The sequence below is a fragment of the Hylobates moloch genome, unplaced genomic scaffold (genome assembly GCF_009828535.3).
Source record: "Hylobates moloch isolate HMO894 unplaced genomic scaffold, HMol_V3 SCAFFOLD_11, whole genome shotgun sequence".
In the NCBI taxonomy this organism is placed as follows: domain Eukaryota; kingdom Metazoa; phylum Chordata; class Mammalia; order Primates; family Hylobatidae; genus Hylobates; species Hylobates moloch.
Genome location: NW_026652286.1, coordinates 44,854,293 through 44,880,752, shown reverse-complemented (window position 1 = coordinate 44,880,752; position 26,460 = coordinate 44,854,293). Strand labels below are relative to the sequence as shown.

Here is a 26,460-nt window from a genome sequence, read left to right as displayed (position 1 = left end):
GAACTAGAAATACCATTTGACCCAGCCATCCCATTACTGGGTATATACCCAAAGGACTATAAATCATGCTGCTATAAAGACACATGCACACGTATGTTTATTGCGGCACTATTCACAATAGCAAAGAGTTGGAACCAACCCAAATGTCCAACAACGATAGACTGGATTAAGAAAATGTGGCACATATACACCATGGAATACTATGCAGCCATAAAAAATGATGAGTTCGTGTCCTTTGTAGGGACATGGATGAAACTGGAAAACATCATTCTCAGTAAACTATCGCAAGGACAAAAAACCAAACACCGCATGTTCTCACTCATAGGTGGGAATTGAACAATGAGAACTCATGGACACAGGAAGGGGAACATCACACTCCGGGGACTGTTGTGGGGTGGGGGGAGGGGGGAGGGACAGCATTAGGAGATACACCTAATGCTAAAGGACGAGTTAATGGGTGCAGGAAATCAACATGGCACATGGATACATATGTAACAAACCTGCACATTGTCACATTGTGCACATGTACCCTAAAAACCTAAAGTATAATAAAAAAGAAAAAAAAAAAAAAAAAAAGAAACATCAAGGAAGCATGTGATTTTAGAAATGCTGGGTCAAGAAAACAGTGTAACAGTTCAGTTAAGAGTGGAAGAGGAAAAAGGAAGAAATTATTCTGTGATGACATGCTTTGGAAAGCAGCTAGAGCAATGCAGAAGCATATGACAGTGACCCCTATTGCTGGCACTGCAGCCTTCTTATTGCCTTCCATGGGAATCCAAAAATCAACTCCAAATAAAGGAGGAAAAAAGGAATGTTTAGTATCAACCAGGTTGCCAAGATAAAATGTTTTGGATTCATTCCCAGTGTCAAAGCACAGTACATGTATATTTTTGGAAACTTGTTCTACCCACATTTTTATAAATGTATGGGTGTTTTGTTTTGATTTTTGCAATACCCACTGGTTTTTTTTTTTTTTTTTTTTGAGACGGAGTCTCGCTCTGTTGCCCAGGCTGGAGTGCAGTGGCGCGATCTCGGCTCACTGCAAGCTCCGCCTCCCGGGTTCACGCCATTCTCCTGCCTCAGCCTCCTGAGTAGCTGGGACTACAGGCGCCCGCCACCTCGCCCGGCGAATTTTTTGTATTTTTAGTAGAGACGGGGTTTCAGCGTGGTCTCGATCTCCTGACCTCGTGATCCGCCCGCCTCGGCCTCCCAAAGTGCTGAGATTACAAGCGTGAGCCACCGCGCCCGGCCGCCACTGTTTTTTTAAATGCCTGTAACCTTTCCTAGAATATGAAGGCAATGTCTTCTAAGTATATATAATATGTTTAAAGTTAATTTTATGGCAATTTCTAGCATGATTCTTTTATGTGGCACAATGCCCTGTTGGAAAACAACACAATTGTAAGTCTGTGATTCTGAATATTTTGCTTCTAACTATTGAGTGGCAAAGACTCAATATGATGTGAGACTGTTTTGCCACCGACCTGACTGATGATAGATGAATAATTTGTAAGAGATAGCACAGGATTTCCTCACTCAGCTGTGGAGAATTTTCAATGAAGTTATCAATGAGAATATTTCAGCAGCTTTGAAATGGTGGCAATAAATATGTCAGGAAAAAGGTACAATTTATTATTCTGGAACTCTCCACAATTCTGTAGAATTTTTTCCCTTTTATTTTTATTTGACACATAATATTTATACATATTTATGGGATACAGAAGGACATTTTGATACATGTATACAGTGCTATAGAATTTTATTAGGGAAACAGTGGTTAAGAGGAGAGTCAGTTTTAAAACTTCAGTGATAATTACTCAAGAGAAAGCCCTTTAATTCATGAAAAAGTAGAACTTGACAGCTAGGCAGCCTGTACTTTTGGACTCGTCATATCCCGGGAAGTCTTCCCTGACTCCTCTCCAGTGGCCTCTTCCGCATTCCCAGGGCCATGCACTTGACCTCTCCTTTTAGTATCCTTCACTCTAGATTGTGAACCACTGGAAGGAGACACTGTGTCCTTCGTTTTCTATCCATCAAAGAGGCTAGCATAGTTTTCTACATAACAGTAGTTATTTGATACTTTAATTAATGGCTCTCCTATGAAGGCCAATCCTGCCTGTCCATTCTTTGTAACCTTAAATGTGTAAACATTGGTGCTTTTGTATGTTTGAATATGGGAAAAAGCAGCCAAATAAGTGCTTGTGTGTAGCAAGCAAGAAACAAATATTTGAGGCTGTTTGTCTCTTCTTTATTAGGTTTTTAATTTAAAAAGTAAAACATGCATATTCTAATAGTTCAAAGAGTATAGATGTATATAAAAAGCAAGTCAGTCATTTCATCTATTCTCCAGTCTTTATTCTTCTCATTCTGCCTTCCCCTGTCAGATATGTATGCTCATATAAATATTATTTATATTCAGTATATCACGGACAGTGCTCTAGGTAAGTGCCTGTGGATCTAACTCATTTTTTACTCAATGCCCTTTCAATGAATAAATGCCTTTTAGCTATGATGGGTAATATACCTTGAAACTGGGTTAAAAATTATTTTCCTTGTGTTACATTTCAGAAAGGAATGTGCTTTTCATGTTTGTTCATGTGTATGGTAAAATATACAAATTTACCATTTTAAGTGTAAGTTTAGTGGCATTAAGTACATTCACATCGTTGTAGAACCATCCCCACCATCCATCCATCTCCAGAACTCTTTTTTTTTTTTTTTTTTTTTGAGACAGAGTCTCACTCTGTCACCCAGGCTGGAGTACAGTGGCATGATCTTGGCTCACTGCAACCTCCAGCTCCCGGGTTCAAGTGATTCTCCTGCCTCAGCCTCCTGAGCAGCTAGGATTACAGGCACCTGCCACCATACCCAGCAAATTTTTGGTCTTTTTTTTTTTTGAGACGGAGTTTTGCTCTTGTTGCCCAGGCAAGCTGGAGTACAATGGCACGATCTCAGCTCACCGCAACCTCCGCCTCCCAGGTTCAAGTGATTCTCCTGCCTCAGCCTCCTGAGTAGCTGGGGTTATAGGCATGCGCCACCACACCTGGCTAATTTTGTATTTTTAGTAGAGACAGGGTTTCTCCACGTTGGTCAGACTGGTCTCGAACTCCCGACCTCAGGTGAACTGCCTGCCTTGGCCTCCCAAAGTGCGAGGATTACAGGTGTGAGCCACCGCACCTGGCCTAATATTTTGTATTTTTAGTAGAGATAGGGTTTCACCATGTTGGCCAGGCTGGTCTTGAACTCCTGACCTTATGTGATCTGCCTGCCTCGGCCTCCCAAAGTGCTGGGATTACAGGCATGAACCACTGTGCCTGGCCCACTTCCAGGATTCTTTTCATCTAGCAAAAGTAAAACTCTCTGCCCATTAAGCAATAACTCCCCATCATGCAGCCTCTGACAATCACCATTCTGCTTTCTGTCTCTATGAATTTGACTACTCTGCATGCCTCATATAAGTAGAATCAGAGTATTTTATCTTTTTGTGACTGGCTTATTCCACTTAGCGTAATGGCCTCAAAGATCACCCATGTCGTATGTACCATGTGTCAAAATTTCCCTCCTTTTTAAGACTGAATAAACTGGGAATGGTGGTGTGTGCCTGTAGTCCCAGCTACTTGGGGGACTGAAGTAGGAAGATCCCTTGCATCCAGGAGTTCAAAGCTGCAATGAGCTATGATCACACCATTGCACTCCAGCTTGGGCGGCAGAGTGAGACCCTGTCTCTAACCAGATAGATAGATAGATAGACAGACAGACAATAATATTCTATTATATGTATGTATACCACATTTTTATTTGGTTTGTGTTATATACATACATTTTACTTATCCATTCATCTCTCAATGGACATTTGAGTTGCTTCTACCTTTTGTGAATAATGTGGCTGTGAACATTGGTTTACAAATATCTGTTCAAGTCTGTGCTTTCAGTTCTTTTGGGTATATACCCAAAATGGCGTTGCCGAATTATGTGGTAATTCTGTGTTTAACTTATTGAAGAAACATGTTACTGTTTTTCCATAGCAGCTGTACCATTTTACATTCCTACCAGCAGTGTATAAAAGTTCCAATTTTTCCACATCCTTGTCAACACTTGTTATTTTCTGGGTTTTTTAAAATATATATAATAACATCCTAATGGGTGTGAAATGGTATCTCATTGTGGTTTTGATTTCCATTTCCCTAATCATTAGTGATGTTGAGCATATTTTCATGTGGTTATTGGCTATTTATGTAAATTATTTGGAAAGATATCTCTTCAAACCTTTTGCCCATTTTTAATTGGATTATTTGTTGGTGGTGGTCAGTTTTAGGGATTCTTTACATATTCTGGATATTAGTCCCTTTTAAGATATATAACTTGCAAATACCTTATCCCGTTCTGTGGGTTGCCATTTCACTCTATTGTTCTTTGATGCATACATATTTTTTATTTTGATAAGGTTCAATTTATCTGTTTTTTTCTTTTGTTGCCTATGCTTTTGGTATCATATTTTAAAAACTCATTGAGGTGGGGAGATTGCCTGAGCTCAGGAGTTTGAGACCAGCCTGGGCAACACGGTAAAACCCCATCTCTACTAAAATACAAAAGATTAGCCAGGTGTGGTGGCATGCACCTGTAGTCCCAGCTACTTGGGAGGCTGAGGCAGGAGAATTGCTTGAACCTGGCAGGCGGAGGTTGCAGTGAGTCAAGATCGCGCCACTACACTCCAGTCTGGGCAACAGAGCGAGACTCTGTCTCCAAAAAAATCATTGCCAAATCCAGTGTCATAAAATGTTTCCCCTATGTTTTCTTTTAAAGTTTCATAGATTTAGGTCTTTGATCCATTTAATTTTTTCTGTGTATCGTATAAGGTGAGATTTCAACTTCATTCTTTTGCATATGGGTATCCAATTTTTCCAGCAACATTTGTTGAACAACTGTCCTTTCCTCCACTGAGTAGTCTTGGCATCCTTGTTGAAAATCATTTAATCATGTATGTGAAGGTTTATTTCTGGGCTTTCTAGTCTCGAACTCAATTTTTAAAAAACTTTTAAGTGCAAGAGTACATGTGCAGGTTTGTTATATAGGTAAACTCGTGTCATGGGGGTTTGTTTTACAAATTGTTTCACTACCCAGGTACTAAGTCTAGTACCCAATAGTTATTTTTTCTAATCCTTTCCCTCCTCCCACCTTCTGCCTTCAAGTAGGCCCCAGTGTCTGTTGTTCCCCTCTTTGTGTCCATGAGTGCTCATCATTTAGCTCCCACTTATTAGTGAGAACATGCAGTATTTGGTTTTCTGTCCCTGTATTAGTTTGTTAAGGATAATGGCCTCCAGTTCCATCCATGTTCCTGCAGAAGACATCATTCTTTTTTGTGGCTGCCTAGTAATTCATGGTATATATGTACCACATTTTCTTTATTCAACTTGTCATTGATGAGTATTTAGGTTGATTCCATGTCTTCGCTAGTATAAATAGTGTTGCAATGAATATACACGTGCATGTGTGCGTATGTCTTTTTTTTTTTTTTTTAAGATAATCTGGCTCTGTTGCCCAGGCTGCAATGCACTGGCACAATCTTGACTCACTGCAACCTTCGCCTCCCAAGTTCAAGCAATTCTCGTGCCTCAGCCTCCTGAATAGCTGGGATTACAGGCACACACCACCACGCCTGGCTAATTTTTGTATTTTTAGTAGAGACAGGATTTCGCCATTTTGGCACCACCCACTTTAGCCTCCCAAAGTGCTGGGATTACAGGCATGAGCCACCACTCCTGCCCATGTGTCTTTATAGAAGAATGATTTATGTACCTTTGGGTATATGCCCAGTAATGGGATTGCTGGGTTGAATGGTAGTTCTGTTTTTAGCTCTTTGAGAAATTGCCACACTGCTTCCCACAGTGGCTGAACTAATTTACACTCCCACCAGCAGTGTATAAGCATCCCTTTTTTCCATAACCTCACCAGCATCTGTTATTTTTTGACTTTTTTAATAATAGCCATTCTCAGCCAGGCATGATGCCTCACTCCTATAATCTTAGCACTTTGGGAGGCCAAGGCGGGAGGATCACTTGAACCCAGGAGTTCAAGACCAGCCTAAGCAACGTGGTGAAACCCCTTATCTACCAAAAAAAAACAAAAACAAAAATTAGCCAGGCGTGGTGCTGCACACCTGTAGTCCCATCTATTCGGGAGGCTGAGGCAGGAAGATTGCTTGAGCCCAGGAGGTCGACACTGCAATGAACCGTGATTGTGTCACTGCATTCCAGCCTGGATAACACAGCAAGACCCTATCTCAAAAAAAAAAAGCCACTCTGACTGATGTGAGATGGTAGCTCACTGTGGTTTTGATTTGCATTTCTTTAGTGATATTGAGTGTTTTTTCACATACTTGGCAAACTTTATTTTTTTCTTGTTTTGTTTTCTATTTTTTGTTTTGTTTTTAGACAGAGTCTTGCTCTGTCACCAGGCCAGAGTGCAGTCACTGCAACCTCTGCCTCCCAGGTTCAAGCAGTTCTCCTTCCTCAGCCTCCCAAGTAGCTGGGACTACAGGCGCATGCCACCATGCTGGGCTAATTTTTTTTGTTGTTGTTAATAGAGATGGGGTTTCACCGTGTTAGCCAGGATGGTCTCGATCTCCTGACCTTGTGATCCGCCCCCCTCGGCCTCCCAAAATGCTGGGATTACAGGAATGAGCCACCTTACCCGGCCGGCGACCTTTATTTTTAATGAGTGTTATTAATCTATAATATGGATACATCAGAGTGCATTCAAACATTCCCCTGTTGATGGACATATGGATTGTGTCCAGGTGTTTGTCACTACAGGCAGTGTTGCAGTAAACATCTTAAAATACATAGTCTTACACCTTGGTGCTTTTATTTCCCCATGATGTATTCGTAAAAATGGAATTGCTAGATCAATGGTATGTTTAGTTTTTAATTTCAGTGGACAGGTTTTTTTTTCAAAAGGATGTATGAATTCACATTTCTACCAGCCACAGATGAAATCCTGTTCTCCACATCCTTGGTAGCACTTAGCAACCTTTTTTTTTTTTTTTTTTTTTTGAGACAGAGTCACGCTGTGTCACCCCAGCTGTAGTGCAGTGGTGCAATCTTTCTTGGCTCACTTAGTCTCTACCTCCTGGGTTCAAGCAATTGTCTTGCCTCAGTCCTTCCCAGTAGCTGGGACTTCAGGCATGCACCACACGCCTGGCTATATTTTTTTTCTATTTTTAGTAGAGATGGGGTTAGGTTTCACCATGTTGGCCAGGCTGGTCTCAAACTCCTGACCTCAAGTGATCCACCTACCTTGGCCTCCCAAAGTGCTTGGATTACAGGCATGAGCCACCACACCTGGCCTGAAACCTTTTTAATGTTCACTAACAGGATCAGTTAAAATTTAGAGGCCCTTGTCAGTCAGTACTTAACAGTGAAAAGTGAAAGGATACTGATAAATATTTCTTACATATTTGACAGAAACTTCCTTCTTGATTTAAAAAAAATCTCTGTCCTGGCCAGGCGCGGTGGCTCACACCTATAATCCCAGCACTTTGGGAGGCTGAGGTAGGCGGATCACGAGGTCAGGAGATCGAGACCATTGTGGCTAACACAGTGAAACCCCGTCTCTACTAAAAATACAAGAAATTAGCCGGGCGTGGTGGCAGGCACCTGTAGTCCCAGCTACTTCGGAGGCTGAGGAGGCAGAGTTTGCAGTGAGCCGGGATCACGCCACTACACTCTAGCCTGGGCAACACAGCGAGACTCTGTCTCAAAAATAAAATAAAAAAAAAATCTCTGTCCTAGGCCTGGTGCGGTGGCTCACACCTGTAACAATACCAGCACTTTGGGAAGCCGAAGTGAGTGGATCACTTGAGGCCAGGAGTTCAAGACCAGCCTGGCCAACATGGTGAAACCCCATCTCTACTAAAAATACAGAACAATTAGCCAGGTGTGGTGGTGGGTGCCTGTAATCCCAGCTATTTGGGAGACTGAGGCACGAGAATTGCTTGAATCTGGGAGGCGGGGGTTGCAGTGAGCCAAGATCACGCCATTGCAGTCCAGCCGGGGTGACAAGAGTAAAATTCCATCTAAAAAAAAAAAAAAAAAAAAAAAACTCTGTTCTTTCATAACATGAAAAATGTAAGTGCGAAAGATAGTCATTTCTATGCAGAGTTAAAAGGCAAATTAACATTTTGAAACAATCAGGTTTTAAGTGTTTTTCCGGCTTTCAACCATTTTCCTGAAGTAAGGAAACTAGCCAATGGTTTCTAATTTTTCTTAGCTTAATGCAGATACCGAAAGAGAAGAAGGAGAAGAGTTTGAAGATAACATGGATGTTTTCGATGACAGCAGTTCCAGCCCTTCTGGCACCTTAAGAAATTATCCACTCACCTGCAAAGTTGTTTATTCCTACAAGGTTTGTATTTCTCCAACATACTGTTATTAAATTCTGATTAACTCTGAAGATACACATGACTGTATCCATCCAGTCTCTCAAGCTTTACTTAGCATAAAATTGTTATTAGGTTAATATTGGGGCAACATAACAGAATGGTGATGAGTTTAGGCTCTGACTTGACGTCTTTCACTTGCTACTCCGTCTGCCTAGAACTCTTTTTTTCCCCAAATCTCAGTTCGCCTGCTCCTCAATGAAGCTCAGCTCAAGTAGTTCCTTCTTAAGGTCACCCATAACCACCTAAATAAATAACCAACTCCTCGGTCACTACTTGTTATCCCATTGCCTCTTTTATTTATTATATAGCACTTCTGCCCAGCCAAACTTAATCTTATTTATTTTCATATTTCTTTGACGCTCCACTAAAGGTCCATGAAGGCAGAAATTTTGTCTGTGTATGTGTACCTTGTCTGTGTGTCTTCAGCCCCGAGGATGATGTCCAGCCATAGTGGGTCATCAGTAAATAATTGTGGGATGAATACATGAATGTTGGAAGGGAGGCATGAATACATGAATCTTCTCTTGCCCCTGTTCTGGTGGAGGCATGTGCGAGAAGGGGCAATGCGGAAGGCTATCAGAAGGGAAAGTCCTGGAGAGAGAATCCACCTGTCATGCACCAGACAGATTCACTCCCCCGCCACATCCCCGTGTAGCCAAAAGGTGGCAGTGTTTGGTAATCTCAATATCAGTGATTCCCAGACTTGTTTTGAGTTTAACATCCTTTCATTTTGTATTTAAATTCATAATACTTCCTGTTCATTGAAAGTGTTAGCATTTTTTCCAATGTAAATCATTTTGATAATCTTTTGAAAATTTAAAATCATCTTCTCAGATACTTGGAAAGGTATTACAGGGTACTATAAAACTAGCATTGGAATTGTTTCCTGATACCACCTTCCATTATATTTACTTGAATGTCCCAGAACTAAAATTTAAGGTCCTTAAATAGAGAGATTCCTAAGTGTCCGAGTGATTTTAAACAGTTCACATTCATTCAACATTCTCTCTGTTGGCATATCCCAGGCACATCCCTGCGTTAAATAGACTATGAACATCTATTTAGTCAGTTAATCATTGAATAGAGTGCCCAATATGTGATACACTGGGGGGATGCCAGAATGAATATGACATCTCTCCCCTCTAGGAGTGGACAATCTATGAAGGGATAAATATTAAACTGGAAAATAGAACAAGTGTGAAAAGATTTATAGTAAAGGTAGAGCCACTAATTCTACCTGGATCGTTGGGAGAAATTTTACAGATGAGATGGCATTTAAATTAGGTCATGATTTAAGACCTTTCTAGATGCAGTGAGAAGGTAGGGAGAGGAAAGAGCCTTCTAAACAAAGAGAACAGCAGGTATAGAGACAGAGTGTGGTGAGAGTGTGGAGTGTTCAGGAAATGTTAAATTCAGTGGTGTAGGAGCAGGAGAACAGAGGGGCTGTGCATAAAGATGTTTGTTGTCAGATAGTAAAGGGCCTTGGGTACCAGACTTAGAGGTTTGGTTTTTATCCTGGCTAGGAAGATCCTTAGATGGCCTGAAATCAGATTGGACTTTTAAGAAGCTAACGTGGTTATGGTATAGATATTCTAGAGGACAGATTAGGATACAGAGGGACTGACTTTAAGCCTAATCATAATTCTTATAGTCCAGACCAAAAAGGAGGCCTCGAATAATCTGGTGAGAACAAAGAAAGCTATATTTAATGGTTAGAGTTGGCCGGGCATGGTGGCTCACGCCTGTAATCCCAACAGTTTGGGAAAATGAGGCAGGTGGATCACTGAGGTTAGGAGTTTGAGACTGGCCCAACCAACATGATGAAACCCCATCTCTACTAAAAATACAAAAATTAGCTGGGCGTGGTGGCGGGCACCTGTAATCTCAGCTACTAGGGAGGCTGAGGCAGGAGAATTACTTGAACTCAGGAGGAGGAGGTTGCAGTGAGCCAAGATCGCACCACTGCACTCCAGCCTGGGTGACAGAGCGAGACTCTGTCTCAAAAAAAAAAAAAAAAAGGTTAGAGTCAAAAGCCTTAAGAATGTTCATAACTTTTGACCCTTTTAGCATCCATCCTAAGGAAATAAATCATAATATAGAAACGTTTTGGACACAAAAATATCCTTTCATATAGTACTGCTTTATAATATATGGCGCTTCTGCCCAGCCAAACTTAATCTTAGTTTTCATATTTCTTTGACTCCCCGCTAAAGGTCCATGAAGGGAGAAGTTTTGTCTCTGTATGTTTACCTTGTCTGTGTGTCTTCAGCCCCTAGGACAATGCCCAGCACGTAGTAGGTCATTAGTAAATAATTGTGGAATGAATACTTGAATGATAGAAGGAAGGCATGAACAAATGAATCCTTCTCTTGCCCTCATTCTGATAGTGACATCAGTGAGGATAATAGAGCTCATGACTGGATGCAATGGCTCATGCCTGTAATCCCAACAGTTTGTGGGGCCAAAGCGAGAAGATCACTTGAAGCCAGGAGTTTGAGACCAGCCTGGGCAACAAGGCAAAACCTGGTTTCTACAGAAAAATTTTAAAATTAGCTGAGCATGGTGGCACATGCCTATAGTCCTAGCTATTCAGGAGGCTCAGGTAGGAGGATCACTGGAGCCCAGGAGATCGAGGCTGCAGTGAGCCATGATTACAGCACTGTACTCCAGCCTGGGTGACAGAGTGAGACCCTGCCTCTAAAAAATAAATTTAAACAAAATTTAAATTCGGCAGTTCAATGAGAATAATTAGACATTCATATACTATAGCCATAACATATAATATTATGAAACTTATTGAAATTTATGTTAGAGTTTTTCTATATAAGAAGAAACCCTTATGTCCTAATATTAAATTAAAAGGTAGGATACCAAATTGTATGTACCGTAAGATCTCAATTATGCATATTTTCCAGCTTTTCTACGATGAACATGTATGATATAATCAGGAAAAACATGTTGTTTTAAAAGAAATACAGGAAATTTGGAGAGATACTGGTGGAAACGGAGCTCTGGTTGTCACTGGATACTAGGACTTAAGGAGACAGTATGAGAGCATGTGTGTATTTAATAACCATTTACTGCTCACTGTCTTTAGTTGGGGTAAGTGAGAAGAAATATAGTCCCTAATTATTTCTAGTAGGAAGCTCACAAGGACAAACTCATTAGAGCATCATGGTAGTCAGTGTCATGGGGACGCTCAGAGCCTTTTAAGAACAAAAGGAGGGTTGGGCACGGTAGCTCACGCCTGTAATCCCAGCATGTTGGGGGGCCAAGGCGGGCAAATCGCGAGGTCAGGAGTTCGAGACCAGCCTGACCAACATAGTGAAACCCCATCTCTGCTAAAAATACAAAAAATGAGCCAGTCATGGTGGCGTGAACCTGTAATCCCAGCTACTTGGGAGGCTGAGGCAGGAGAATTGCTTGAACCCAGGAGGCGGAGGTTGCAGTGAGCTGAGATGGCACCACTGCACTCCAGCCTGGGCAACACTGTGAGACTCCGTCTCAAAAAAAAAAAAAAAAAAAGAGCAAAAGGAGGAGCAGCCTACTCATCATGAGTAGTCTGGGAAAACACATGCGCTCAGTCTCAAATCAAAAGTAATCGTAACTACTATCTATCTATGTATCTATCTATTTATTTGTAATCCCTTCAATAACCCTATGAGGAAGATACTATCAAACACCCCATTCATTCAACAAATAGTGCTTGAGCACCTTCCATGTATCAGTGCTGTGGGCTTTTCTAGGCTCTGGGATATAGCATTGATCAAAACAGACAAAAATCTCTGCCCTCATGGAGCTTATATTCTAGTAGGAAAAAAGAAAACTGAGGTTCAAAGGTATCTTACAGTCACTTGCCCATAAAAACATACTGAAGCTGGATTTAAACCGACAGTAATCTAAGTCTGCTCATCAGATAGGAAAGAGGGAACAGAACCTGCTGGATGGAAGAACACCTGATAAAAGCACAGAGGCAAGGATGAACATCGTATGCTCAGAGATTAGAAATAGTATGCAGGGGCCAAAGCGTCAGGAGACCCACAGGGACCAAACTCTGCAGGGTCTTGATAGCCATGCAAAGAACTTGACCTTGTTAGGTGGAAGAATTGGTCATCACTGCTTTAGGATGGGATGATCAAGCTAGTGTCTGCTTACATTGGACAACTAGTGCTGCAGTGTTGAAAAACTTGCACGGACCTCCATGGTTTTTTTGTTTATTTGTTTTTTGTTTTTTGTTTTTTTGAGACAGGGTCTTGCTCTGTCACCCAGGCTGGAGTGCATTGGTGTGATCTCGGCTCACTGCAACCTCTGCCTCCCTGATTCAAGTGATCCTCCCACCTCAGCCTCCCAAGTAGCTGGGATTACAGGCACTAGCTGGGATTACAGGCGCTAGCTGGGATTACAGGCACGTGCCACCACACCTACCTAATTTTTTGTATTTTTCATAGAGACAGGGTTTTGCCATGTTGCCCAGGCTGGTCTCAAACTCCTGGCCTCAAGTGATCCACCCACCTTGGTCTCCCAAAGTGCTGGGATTATAGGCGTGAGCCACCTCACTCAGCCTCTCCGTAGCTTTTTATAAGGGCAGCAGTTTATTTAAAAGTGTACTACCTCCCTGGTTTGCTGTCACATACATTAACATCTGGTTGTGTTGATACTTTTTAGGTCTTGCCATGGAAAACATTTTTATTACAAAATTGCCTTTTGCTGGCATATTCAAGGCATAGTGTGGTTTCAGAGTAGTGAAGGAATTCCATTGGAAAAGCTAGCAAGGGTAAATGAGTGGGGTTTTTTCCTCAATATTATTTTTCTGTCTCAGGGAGCTATGGCAACATCCAGAATCTGGATTTTGATGAAATGTTTTAATGTTCATAAAATGGGAAATTGATCTTGAAAATGACCCCTTTTTTGCCTTATTTTTGTGTAACTTGTAGTTAATTTTATATTTTGAGATTGTGAGATTTTAAAAACTTTATGGTTTTAGGTGATGGTTTTAACCCATCTTGGGACTTGGGGAAAGCTTTTAAGACTGTTTTCTAGAGAGCCAGAAGCCAGCAGGCCCCTGCCTATTACACATGACAGGCAAGGCTGTTAGGAAGCAAAGCCACACGGACTTTCCAGCCCCTCTGTGGAGCCTCAGAGCGTTTACAGATTTGGCAGTCTCAAGGGCAACATGTGGGTGGCTGATGCTGGTGGACTGCTGCTGTCAGGGATAATAAAACCATCATGGTTAGCAGCTTGTACAGTAGCATGCAAATGGATGATCTCAGTCTCCACACAGTTAAGTTGGAGCATAAGAAATCCAAACCATGACTGATCTCAATCATTTCCTTTCCTACAATTTTCTTCTTTTGGCCACTGCTTTACAGTGATTCCAGATCAATCCTAGGCACTGCACCCACTATCATCAAATTCATGTACATAGTTCTTTGCATTTTCACTGCATGCTTGTCCATGGGAGCCCTCTGGTAGCAGTTCCAATTCAGTGCCTTCTCCTTTGCCTTTGCTTCTCAAATCATCACACTTCTGTGCTTATTCATCCCACATTGACTCACATCCTCCAGAAAATGGCAGGATTGTCATTTCAAAGAAATGGAGGCATCAAGTTGAATAACTTGATACAGAAGCTGGAGTTGGAACCCAGGTCCTCTACTTCCAGGAAGTGCTCTCTTTTTTTGTTTTTTTTTTTTTTAGAGACAGGGTCTCGCTCTGTTGCCCAGGCTGGAGTGCAGTGGCATGCTCATGGCTCACTGCATCCTCAACCTCCCAGGCTCAAGCGATCCTCCCACCTCAGCCTCCCGAGTAGCTGGGACTACAGGCACGTTCCACCATGCCTGACTAATTTTATTTATTTATTTACTTATTTATTTATTTATTGGTAGAGATGGGGGTCTCGCTGTGTTGCCCAGGCTCACGTGTTCTGTTCATTGAACCTCATTGCCTCTTGAGGATTCAGTTTCTTGAGTTTTTGTTATGGTTTTATTCTGTTTAGTTTTTTTAAAGTAAAACTTCACCTCATTATGAAAGTTTTACAGCATTTAAATTTTTATGTTCAACATGTTTCTCAAAATCATTTCAATATTTTGATCCCCAGTTTTTGTCATGATCAGCTCACATCTGCTCCTTATCTAACCTTTTTAATTTTGTCCATGACCATCCTACATTGCAGGCTTCTCAACCAGATGAGTTGACCATTGAGGAACATGAGGTGTTAGAAGTGATTGAAGATGGAGATATGGAAGACTGGGTAAAGGTATATTCCTTTGCTCATATCGCCCCTTCTTGTGACATTTTTAGGAGTTTGTTTTGGTCTTTGTTGTGCCCTGTCTAAATTGTGTGTGTAAACTTGTTTTGTCACATGTCTTTTACCCAGGCTCGAAATAAAGTTGGCCAAGTGGGTTATGTGCCAGAAAAGTACTTACAGTTTCCCACCTCGAACAGCCTCCTGAGCATGCTGCAGTCCCTGGCCGCTTTGGACAGTCGGTCACACACGTCCAGCAATTCCACGGAAGCAGAACTCGTTTCAGGCAGCCTCAACGGAGATGCCAGTGGTAAAGACTGAAACAAGGCACTCTTTATTTGGTCACATTTGACCTAAACTGTATTGCCCTAGAGTAAGCCTTCAGTGGGATAAAAAGCACAACTTTCCTCCTGTCCTATAATATGCTTTTCTTTATATGGTCACATTTGTCCTGCACAGTAGAACCCTAAAGTTAATCATTCATCAGTGAGTAAAAAAAATTACAACCTTAATCCTATTCTGTATTATGCTCTTTTAGTTGTCATGTGAGCATAGGGGTCGTTGCAGAAGCAACCGGCTGTTAATTATCTTACCAGATTTGTTTTTCTCTTGCTCCCTAGTCTGTTTTGTGAAAGCACTTTATGATTACGAGGGCCAGACAGATGATGAGTTATCTTTTCCTGAGGGAGCAATAATCCGTATCTTGAACAAAGAAAACCAAGATGACGATGGCTTCTGGGAAGGGGAATTCAATGGGCGTATTGGAGTTTTCCCATCGGTGCTAGTGGAAGAACTTTCAGCCTCAGAAAATGGTGACACTCCATGGATGAGAGAGATTCAGGTACTTGAGAGGGGAGACAGTTGAATTAAAAGATGTTTAAAGAAAATTGCTCCCAAAGGGTCTGTGGATCCACACAAAAGTGGGCTGCAATCTCTGCCTTACCCTCACCGGTCCTTGGTTGCCAGTGTCTGCACAACTGAATTTGGGAAACCAGAGACTTGTCAGTCAGTCCCTTGTGGAATATGGCCATCCTCCCACACCTCCATATTCCCACATTCTCTTCCTTGAATCGGTTAACCAAAATGCCAAATTATATGTGACATACCAAAGATCGTTTTGATAGAGAGAAAGAAACAAACCGAAGAGGGAAGGCGTTGCTCTGTGGTTAATTTACGTAGTAAAACTCTTAGCTGGCTCTCTCTCTCCCTCACTGTCAGAGCCTCCTTGCCTAGTCCAGGTCCTGCCAGTCTATTTCAGAGAATTAATGAGGCTGCCAGAGCCCCCAATCCCCACTCAACGACCCTACACTTAGTTCATCACAGGGAAACAGCCTTTAAAGGAACCTCTAATTCAGTCAGAGCTTAGTTTGTCCCCTCAGGGATCTATCACTGCAGGCCAGACAGGTAGAGGAAGAAGGAACGTGTTTGCCGATCTTGTTTGCATGGTGATTGTGACACCTTAGCCTAACATGCACAAAACCTGGGGAAGTCAGAAATTCAGCAAAGTATTTTATCTTCACCCCAAAAAATCCAACTTGTTCCTTTTGTTGTTGTTCTTTGCTAAGTTTACTGAATTGACTAATTTGGTACATTTTCAATAGAACCCTAGAGAGTGGCTTCACTTGATAACTGTTTAAGATAAACTAAAATCAGTAATGTGATGAGATCTGTAAGAGGAAAAAGTGAAGTGCAATGCAAAATTGGGGCTTGAGGTGGTTATTTAATGCTCAGTTGCCTCTAATGAGGTTGACAAGTTTCAACAGTCAGCTTAGCTTCAGGGAAAAGGGATGAGTACAGAGCAGTCAGAGAAGCAGCCAGGCTCTCCTTCCTGGAGGGGAGCACCGGGTAACCTCGCTTCCCTTTGCTGCAGATCTCTCCTTCCCCCAAGCCACACGCCTCCCTGCCTCCACTGCCGTTGTACGACCAGCCTCCCAGCAGCCCCTACCCCAGCCCAGATAAGAGGAGCTCCCTGTACTTTCCCCGGTCTCCTTCAGCAAACGGTAAGGGTTCTCCTGGGCATGGGTCTAAATGCATTTTCACTTCAGAAGCCTGCATATTCGCCTGAAAGGCAAAATACTGCATTTGCTTTTTTTTTTTTTTTTTTTTTAGAGACAGAGTCTCACTGTCACCCAGGCTGGACACCCAGGCTGGAGTTCAGTGGCATGATCATGGCTCACAGCAACCTAACTCCTGGGCTGAAGTGATCCTCCTGCCTCAGCCTCCCTAGTAGCTAGGAATACAGGCATGCACTACCACACACAGCTAATTTTTGTATTTGGGGTATTATTCTGTCACCCAGGCTGGAGTGCAGTGGCGGGATCATAGCTCACTGCAGCCTTGAACTCCTGGCCTCAAGTAATCCTCCCACCTCAGTATCCCAAAGTGCTGGGATTACAGGCTCAAGCCACCATGCCAGCCTTGCATCAGCATTTTTATTGCTCAACAACTCAAGTAAAATGAGCTTCTTTGGTTTTCTCCCTTAGAAAAAAGCCTTCATGCTGAGTCACCAGGATTCTCACAGGCATCAAGGCATACTCCTGAGACCTCACATGGCAAACTGCGACCTGTAAGTCTCTGATCTTGCAGGATTATAGAATGCATAGTTCTTCCAAATTGAAAGTAAGGAATTAATGTTTCCCCGTGACCCCCGTGTTGTTACTGACTATGCCAAACAAGGATGAACTGGGTTTGGGAAGGTAAAAAGAGCTATTGAAAAGGAAGGCCATAGAAATCAAGTCATCTTGGAACATTTAATCTACACTGGAACTTTTTTCACTGAGCCACAGTGAGATTGCAAGATGATGGCTATGAAAGTGATTTAGATTAGAACAAGCTTTATGAGCATTAAAGCGGGCTAATTGTGAAACACTTTTTTCAGTAAGCATTTAATTTTACAGGCCTCTATTTGCCTCTTTGAGGAATACTGAGATGAAATAATAAGCTAACTTCATGGCCTTAAAAGGCATTTATTCTCCGGGTGAATATCTTATTGCAAAGTTACCTCTCCTCACCCTTCACTCTACTGCCATCTGCATTCCACCCACGACTGTACTCCAGGGTCATAACTTGCACATTGGTAATCCAGTTGGATTCTTTGCAGTTTTATTTTCCTTGACCTCTATTAGCTTTTGATACCGTTCCTTTACCACTGGCTTCCTTTGGCTTCATTCATTCAGCAAATATGTATTGAGTGCCTTCTTAATGACTTGAGTCTTTATCCCAAATGAGGTAGGAAGCCATTGTAAAGGGGTAAGCTGGACAGTGTTGTGGCTGGTGCATTTTTAAAGCATCGCTATGGCAGCTAAGAGGCGGATGGATGGAGGGTGGCAGAAAGGACATAGGGAGCGATTAGGAGGCTGGAGCAGCATCCAAGAAAGAGGTGGTGGCAACATGGACTGGTGGGTAAGAGTGGTAACAGAGAGCAGTGGGCTGATGTGCTTCTCTACATTTGCCTCGTTTGCTTTCTTCCTCTCTGGTCCTACCTTTCTGTGGACCTTTGCAGCCTTGCCTCCACCCGTCTCTGCTGATAATTCTCATGGTTCTGTCCCTGGGCTGCTTCTCTTGAAGTTGTTGAAAGCACTCTTGCCGAATGACCTCATCTACTTCCACAGCTATGATAACCATTTATATACCAGCAAGTCTCAGATTTATAACTGCCAATCTGATCTCTTCTCTTGAGCTTCAGATTTGTGGATATCTCAGTTTATGTCCCAGATCCCCAAAACTCAGCAAAAATGAGTTATGTTCCCTCCCAGACATGTTCCTTCTCCCATATTGCCTATCTTGGTAAATGGAACCCCCATCCTACTGGTGTTCTGGCATCATTCTTAATACCTCCCGCCCCTGCCTCCCACAGTCATTCCCAAATCCTGCCAGGTATACCTTGCAGACAGCTCGCAAATCTTTCCACTTCTCTACTTCCCCTACTGCCAGTACTCTCATTTGGGCTATTGTTAACTCTCATTCAGAGGATTACAAAAGTCTCCTAAGTTGCCTTCTTACTTGGACCCTTGCTTGCCTCTGATCTTTTCTCCAGTTGTTACTGGAGTCATCTTTTCACAGATCTGATATTGCTTAAAATACACCAAAAACTTCTCTTTTGCCTACAGAATAACGCACAGATTTATTTATTTTTTTCTTCTTAAAGCAGATGTTTAAACATGGTTTAACAAGGCCCTTCACGACTTAACCCTATCCTACCTTTCTAGCCTTATCTTTTGTAACTCTCTTCCCAAGACATGCTGAAATGTTTCATTTCTCTAAGCATTAGAGCTCCCTTGCTTCCAACCAGACCTTTGCTTTGGAGGATGTGCTAGGATCTTAGTCATGGGACTCTTGTGCCCATGAGGTTTTTAGCCTAGGCAAGAAGCTGATTTGTGGGCTTGATATTTCATTGAGAACAACTGCTTCTCACTGTAGGAAATAGTGAAGACTAGGTTGAAAGCATGTGCTCACAACATTTCTGAGACCCCTAGGGTACCCACATCCTTGGACAGATGAGTGATTAGATTTTGGGGATGCTTCAGCTACTGAGTCAGGAACTGACTGAAAAACTACGTAATTGTTTCCTGCTCAGGTCCGGGCAGCTCCCCCTCCACCTACACAGAATCACCGAAGGCCAGCAGAGAAGATTGAAGATGTGGAAATCACACTGGTGTGATGATGGGCTTGCCCATCCATTACTGCTACAATCAAGGCCAGGCTTGGAGTTTGGCCAGTCTTGTTTTTTAGGCACCTTTGCATGATGATGACTCTTGAACAGAGCAAAAAAACAAGGAGGATTATGTGTGACTGGGTGGCCTGGTAGACTCCTCCCACGTTTTGAATATTGCGTGCCTTTTTTTTGTTGTCATTTTCTATGTCATTTCTCCTACCATAGCACAAATCCTAGTGGACCCTAGGAGCAAAGAGGGGGGCAGCCCTCATGCCCAGCAGCGGTCTGTTTTTATATGAGACTCAAGACCAGGCCTCATTCCAGGGCGCAGTCCCAAAATTACTGATCATGTGCACTCGTACAGTATATTACTGTGACCACAAGGATGTGGCAAAGATTCTCATCTTTCTTCAAGTGGCTTTTGCTCATCTGATTGGGAATTAATCAGATCATGTTGGCTACATAAGGAAACAGAAGGAGGGATTTCAGGAGAGGCTGGCTCCTCCCCAAGGTTAGTCCCCAGACTGAGAAAGTGAAACCTTACTGGGAAAAATTGGACTGCCCTGAATTTAGCACCAATTGCATTAATGCACATCTCTTCCACAACTAACAGACTTAAAATAACAGTGTCCTTCGTATTAATATCTGTGCCATTCATTTAGAATTAGCAGAGCTAATATGGAGGGGCTGAACTAGTAGCCACATCTTGTTTATCACATAGACTAATAGAAAGGAGGCTGTGGCTAAAGCAGAAATGGAACTTCCGGATCTGAAATTAGCCAATATAATGTTCTTTTGTATTTGGGTATTTTTCATCTTAATTTTTACAGCATATACTCTTCTTACCAGTATCCTTACAATCCGAATGTCTAGATAAGTTGAGGACACATACCTGCATTGTTGAGCTTCTCTACTGGGGACGCCCCTGGCATTATTTTATTCCCAAGCCAGCAGACCGGCCCAGACAGCCAGGTTGTGGCTGGTCCAGACCAACTGCTATGGTGGAAAATGCAGCTTCCAGGTCCCACTACCCTGACATTTCCGTGGAAGGAAGAACCTGGTGGCCCGTGGAGGAAACCAGCTTTCTAAGAGAAAGGACTGAAGGATTGCGCATCCTGCACAAGTACAGATTGACCAGGAAAAGACAAGTGTCTTCTGTGTGTCACAGGGAAAGCCAGGAGTGGCCTTCTCTGCAGGCCAGCAAGCCTGCAGCAGCAGGTGCCCCCAAGTCAGGTGCTGACTGTCCGCTGTCCGCTCCTGTAGAAGGTAGGGAGCACAATACCTAGGGACTAAGGGATGTTTGCCGGTTGTGGTTTTTTTTTTTTTCCTTGGTTAAGAAATCAAATTTGCAGAATTTAATCTAAAAGTTGTGTTATGCTTTGAAAACTCCATCCCTCCTAAGAATCTTAAAAAACTTGAAATGCTCGCCAAATGTCCCCATGGGATTTTTGACCAAAAGTAAGGTCATAACTGAAGAAATGTTTAGTTCTTTGATCACTTCAGTGACAATACCCATTGATGAATCTTCTCCATGATTTGGGGGTTTTTTTCATTGTTGTTTTTTACATTTCTTAACCTGTTGATCTATTTGAGGTCTTTTGTGTTTATCAAACTTATTCTTAAGTTTAAAAAAGAAATTAAAAGGGTGGTTTTTTTAAGATTTTAAAGTTTGCTAACATATTAAAAATCTTCAAATGCTTATTAAATAGAGCAGTTCTTGCCACCCAGTCTTGTATTCTGTCTTTAGCTAGCCAAATTGTCCTTGAATTTGGGTTTTCCACAACCTCAAATGGTTATTTGAAATCTTTTGTTGTATTTTAAAATATTTTTTGGAAGAGCTGCTAATTTTATTTTAAAAAACAAAGTTGTGAAAATATGCCTCCTTTTTAAAAAATAACCCCTCCATCCAGGATATGGAATCCAGCACCACAGTGCACAGCTCAGGGCTCGGAGGGAGCCTCTGTGCAGATGTGCTTTCTTTACAGTGGCTGTAAAAAGTTTGTATTTATTATGTATAAAATGTTGAATAATAAAAAAATGGAATTATGTTTTCTAAGTTTTAATATAGAAAGGTTTGGGTAAACAGACCTTTCCAAAAAGCCCATGCTTCTTATAAAAACATTCCTGGGCCCTCCTTTAAACCAGCTGACAGACAGAGAGAGGAGAAAGTAAATTAATCCATCCATGAGACACAGTCCCTGAAGCCCCCATGATGGCAGTAAATAGGTTACGGTCTTTGCTTTTCCCATGGGAAAAAAAAAGAAATACGTGAGGACAGTACTGTGGGACATGTGCTAGAAGGGAGGGGCAGAGAGCATAGAGGCAGCTGAGGAGGGAGCTCTGATTCTGCTGCTGGAGGGGTGAGAGGAAGGTCACTGAAGTCCCCTTGCCGGTTGTGACCACTGGCTTCCAGTAAGTGGGCATTCTGGATGCCTCTCCCCTTTCCTAAACCTCCACCCTAAGGAGTAATGAATTGTGTGAAAGGAGATTTTCTCGGTCCCAGGGGTGGATGGAGCATTCTTAGTTAAAGGCTGAGTCCCCCTGGCTTCCAGCCAGCCACACTGAGGACCAGGACACAGCCTGTTTGGGGAAGGGCCCCACAAGCTCTCCTCTTTCCTGGAGCTGGGGACATGCAGTAAGCATTTTTCCAGACATTATCCTGTGCATAAGACTCTTAAGTGTACACACTGCTTGTTTACATAAAAATGTGTTCAGCCGGGCGCAATGGCTCATGCCTGTAATCCCAGCACTTTGGGAGGCCAAGGCAGGCAGATCACCTGAGGTCAGGAGTTTGAGACCATCCTGACCAATGTGGAGAAACCCCGTCTCTACCGAAAATACAAAATTGGCCAGGCATGGTAGCTCATGCCTGTAATCCCAGCTACTCTGGAGGCTGAGGCAGGAGAATCACTTGAACTTGGGAGGCAGAGGTTGTGGTGAGCTGAGATTGCGCCATTGCACTCAGTCTGGGGAACAAGAGTGAAACTCTGTCTCGGCCGGGCGCGGTGGCTCACGCTTGTAATCCCAGCACTTTGGGAGGCCGAGGCGGGCGGATCATGAGGTCAGGAGATCGAGACCACGGTGAAACCTCGTCTCTACTAAAAATACAAAAAAATTCAGCCGGGCGTGGTGGCGGGCGCCTGTAGTCCCAGCTACTCGGAGAGGCTGAGGCAGGAGAATAGCGTGAACCCGGGAGGCAGAGCTTGCAGTGAGCGGAGATTGCGCCACTGCACTCCAGCCTGGGTGACAGAGCGAGACTCTGTCTCAAAAAAAAAAAAAAAAAAAAAAAGAAACTCTGTCTCAAAAAACAAAACAAAACAAAAAATGTGTTCCAGTATAAATGTTGGGTAGATTCCTAAGTGTGGAATTTGAGAGTCAAAAAGGTATGTATTTAATTTGGTTAGATTTTGCCAAATTGGCCTCCTATAAGGACCATGGATCCATTTACACTCCCACCAACCGCATATGGACTTAGGAGCCAGGAGGTCTGGGTTAAATCCTGGCTCTGCCACTTGACAGCCATGGGGACTGAGCCTGTGTCCTCATCTGGAACTGAGGAATAAGACTGGCTCCAGGAAGGCCATATAAAGTGTGTGCCACAGGCTGGTCATCACAAACTCTTCTCACCACCACCTCTCCTGCCTCTTCGCAGTGTCCTTCCCTTCAGAACTAGGGTCCTTGATAGTCTTCCAGGCCCATAGTAACACACAGGGTTGTCATAAGGCCCAAGGGAAAGAATGTGTGTGAAGTGCTCTACCAAAAATGTGGGAAGGGCTGTCAGGACACGAAATGTCACTTCCGTCTTCTGACTTCCCTGCCAGTGAAAGCTGCTTTCGGTACTGGAGGTTCCATCTGTGACCAAGGGCAAAGCTCAGCTAACTGCCTCACCCCAGTGTCATAGCTAAATTTTGGTCTCCTTCATCACAGTAACTGACTTGATGCATGATGCAATCAGGCCACAGGTTCTCAGCACACCACCTAGATCCCCTTCCTCTCTGACCCACCACCCCAGCCACATTCACAAGCCAGAGACCCAGTGGGCGGGCATCATCTGGCCTTAGCCCTGCCACTGCTTGATGGAAGACCTTTCCCCTTTAGCTGCCACATCCTCAATTTTAAAAGGAATGGAATGATGGCTGGGCATGGTGGCTCACGCCTGTAATCCCAGCACTTTGGGAGGCCAGGGCTGGTGGATCACCTGAGGTCAGGAGTTTGAGACCAGCCTGACCAACATAATGAAACCCCGTCTCTACTAAAAATACAAAAATTAGCCAGGTGTGGTGGCGGGTGCCTGTAATCCCACCTACTCGGGAGACTGAGGCAGGAGAATTGCTTGAACCCAGGAGGCAGAGGTTGTGGTGAGCGAAGATCATGCCGCTGCACTCCAGACTGGGTGACAGAGCAAGACTCTGTCTCAAAAAAAAAAAAAAAAAAAGAATGTAATGAGGTGATCCCCAAGGGCTTATCTAACTCTCATGCCCTGGATGAGTTCAGTTTCTAGATACAGAGAACATCACACAAAAAAGGTCACAATATTTGAAATCAGACTTACTAATACACAGACTTCTTTGGATGGCAAGAAATTGAAAAGAAAACAAGCCACTGGACTCTCCCGCTGGGACCTGGGACAAAACAAACCCTTATCCTCTTAGGTTGCAACTGTATCCCAGGCTGCTCTATCCACTCACTGCCTGAAGAACCCAGCCGCAGCTTTTGGTTTTGTGGCCAGTGACTGCCCAACCCTCTCCCAGTGGCCTTAGGATGAAATCCAGCTGCTCTGAATCTTCGCATTTATTTTGTTCATTGTGAAGTTGTTTTTCATGACAGAAATGTAACTAAATTACAGAAATTTTAGGTTAGAAGGGGGAGGATTGTAATTTATCCCCAAATCCTGCAACTTTTAAGTTTCCTCCTAGACTCTTCCTGTGTTTGCCTTGTTACTGCTCGATTTGCCAAGAACCAAATGAATGCCAAAGAGCATCTTGTTCCTAGACTATTTTCCCTCAGTACCAGAGGCCAAAAAACACACTTTTGCTATGTCTGTTTCTGAGAGCTCTGGTCTGGGAATATTTTCCTGGAAAAAAAAAATTTTTTTTTGAGACGGACTTTCGCTGTTGTCACCCAGGCTGGAGTGTGATGGCACAATGTCGGCTCACTGCAACCTCTGCCTCCTGGGTTCAAGTGATTCTCCTGCCTCAGCCTCTCAAGTAGCTGGGATTACAGGCATGTGCCACCACACCCAGCTAATTTTTTTGTATTTTTAGTAGAAACAGGGTTTCACCATGTTAGCCAGGCTTGTCTCAAACTCCTGACCTCAGGTGATCCACCTGCCCCAGCCTCCAAAAGTGCTGGGATTACAGGCATGAGCCACCTTGCCCAGCCTTTCCTAGATGTTTTATGCTGAAATATGACAGAAATGAACCCAGGGACAGGGCTCACAGCCCTTCTACACTGCGCATAGAACTCACTCTTCACCACTTGCTCCTGTGAGGGACAAAAAAGAGCACAGCCAAAGGAAATGTATTCCAATCCCCAGGCCACCTCAGATTAGCTGTGACTTGAGGCTCATCCCTTCACCTTCTGGACCCTGCTTCCCTCATCTGTAAAGTAGGAACAAGCAGATAGTGCAACTTCTAAGATCCAGGAGGATGAAATAGGGTAATGTACAGATAAGCTGAAAATGTTTGTGATGAGTCAATGTGCCTCCAGTGGAAGAGCCTGTATCCAGGCATGGATATGTCTGAATCTCACAGATGGGTCCACATCTGATGGTGTCAGATCTCTCCAGAAACCACCTCTACTCAATTCAGCAAATGTGCTGCCCCAGGTCATGTTCAGGTCTCTGGAGCCTTGTCACTGAGGGGCTTGCATCTGGTGGGAGAGACTCAGGGCAACAGCAGACTGAAGCCAGGGACTGAGAGATGACCAAGGAGCAGTAGGAGCACAGGATATGGGGCATCTGTCATTTCTCCCTCCCTGGGGTCTCAGACTCACTAAGGCCCAAGATTGGGCAGGGCAGGCAGAGGCCATGGTCCTCATGCCTACAGAACAGCTCTGCAGAAGAGCCATGTCACTTTTGGGGAGGCTTGGGGCAGGAAGTTTCACAGGTGGGGATATTAGAGCCTGGAAGTCACTGTGACCTGCCCAAGATCTCCCAGGAAGACAGAACTGGAGAACCTAGAACTAGGCCTCCAGAAGCCCTGGCCAGCCCCTTTGCAGAATCTGAATCCAGTTTTTAGAAAAGCGGGAATCACAGGCCTAGGTTCTTATCCCAGCTCTGCTCTGTGACTCGAGGGAGCTGCCCCATCTCTGGGCCTCGGTTTTTATACCCATGAGTGCAGGCCACTCCAGATTTGACCTAGGCACCCAAATTCAGGCATGCAGCCCCTGAGCACCAGAGTCCTGAAAACCTGGGCACTGACTGCTGAGAGCCTGGAGGAGCTGTCAACGTCTATTTTCACCCCTCTGCTGAATGGGACTGAAGAGGCTGGAGGGAGGAACAGCCTTCCTGCTGTCATGCCCCTCTGAACTCCTCTGCTCAGTCTGTGAGCTCCTCTTCCTCCTGCCTACTTCATTCCCGGGAACTCCTTGGCCTGCTTCTGGCCTTATGGACTTGTTCCTCCAGGAAGCACCCCCTCCTCCTGGGAGGGGGACCTCCAAGCAAGTTAAGGTGAACGTGTGCTCCCTAAGAGTGGCAACTCCACCCGACGGCAGCAGCGTGTGTGGTAAGATTGATGCCCATAAAGTAGAAGGGAAGGTTTTGGGGGAGCCGAGGGGTCACTGTCCCAGAGATCAGTCAGACCATTTCCTGAGCACCTCCTCTGGGCTCTCTAAGCAGTCTCCACTACAACCCTGTGAAATGGGGGAGAAACGCAATGGCGCGGCTGGCCTCCCAGGATTCAAGTTCCCTCACTCCTGTGTCCCTGCATGTCCCTCACTTCAAGGGATACTAACCGTCCAGGCTCAGGACCCAGAATAGAAAAGGTGAAGATGCAGGGAGGGAATCAGGTTAGACACAAGGCTAGCATCACACCTCTACCCCCGTGGTGGCAGGCAGGGGGCATACCCTGGGGGAGGGGGCATGCCCCGCAGCCCTGCCTAACTGGGAGTCTGAACACCTTGCTT

General features: G+C 43.7%; 1 protein-coding gene across 3 annotated transcripts in view; it reads left to right on the top strand.

The window, feature by feature from the left end:
* Positions 1-22,590, top strand: part of FCHSD2 (FCH and double SH3 domains 2) — a 339,951-nt gene extending 317,361 nt beyond the window's left edge. For 2 of the 3 annotated variants that reach the window (XM_032166892.2, XM_032166893.2), the window contains exons 15-21: positions 8,269-8,403; positions 14,610-14,693; positions 14,814-14,991; positions 15,302-15,522; positions 16,552-16,681; positions 17,165-17,247; positions 19,258-22,590. In XM_032166892.2, coding sequence (XP_032022783.1) covers positions 8,269-8,403; positions 14,610-14,693; positions 14,814-14,991; positions 15,302-15,522; positions 16,552-16,681; positions 17,165-17,247; positions 19,258-19,341 — 915 coding nt within the window. In that variant the 3' untranslated portion in view covers positions 19,342-22,590. The remainder of the gene's footprint in view (positions 1-8,268; positions 8,404-14,609; positions 14,694-14,813; positions 14,992-15,301; positions 15,523-16,551; positions 16,682-17,164; positions 17,248-19,257) is intronic. The other variant, XM_032166894.2, reaches the window with a different exon arrangement.
* Positions 22,591-26,460: the final 3,870 nt, after the last annotated feature.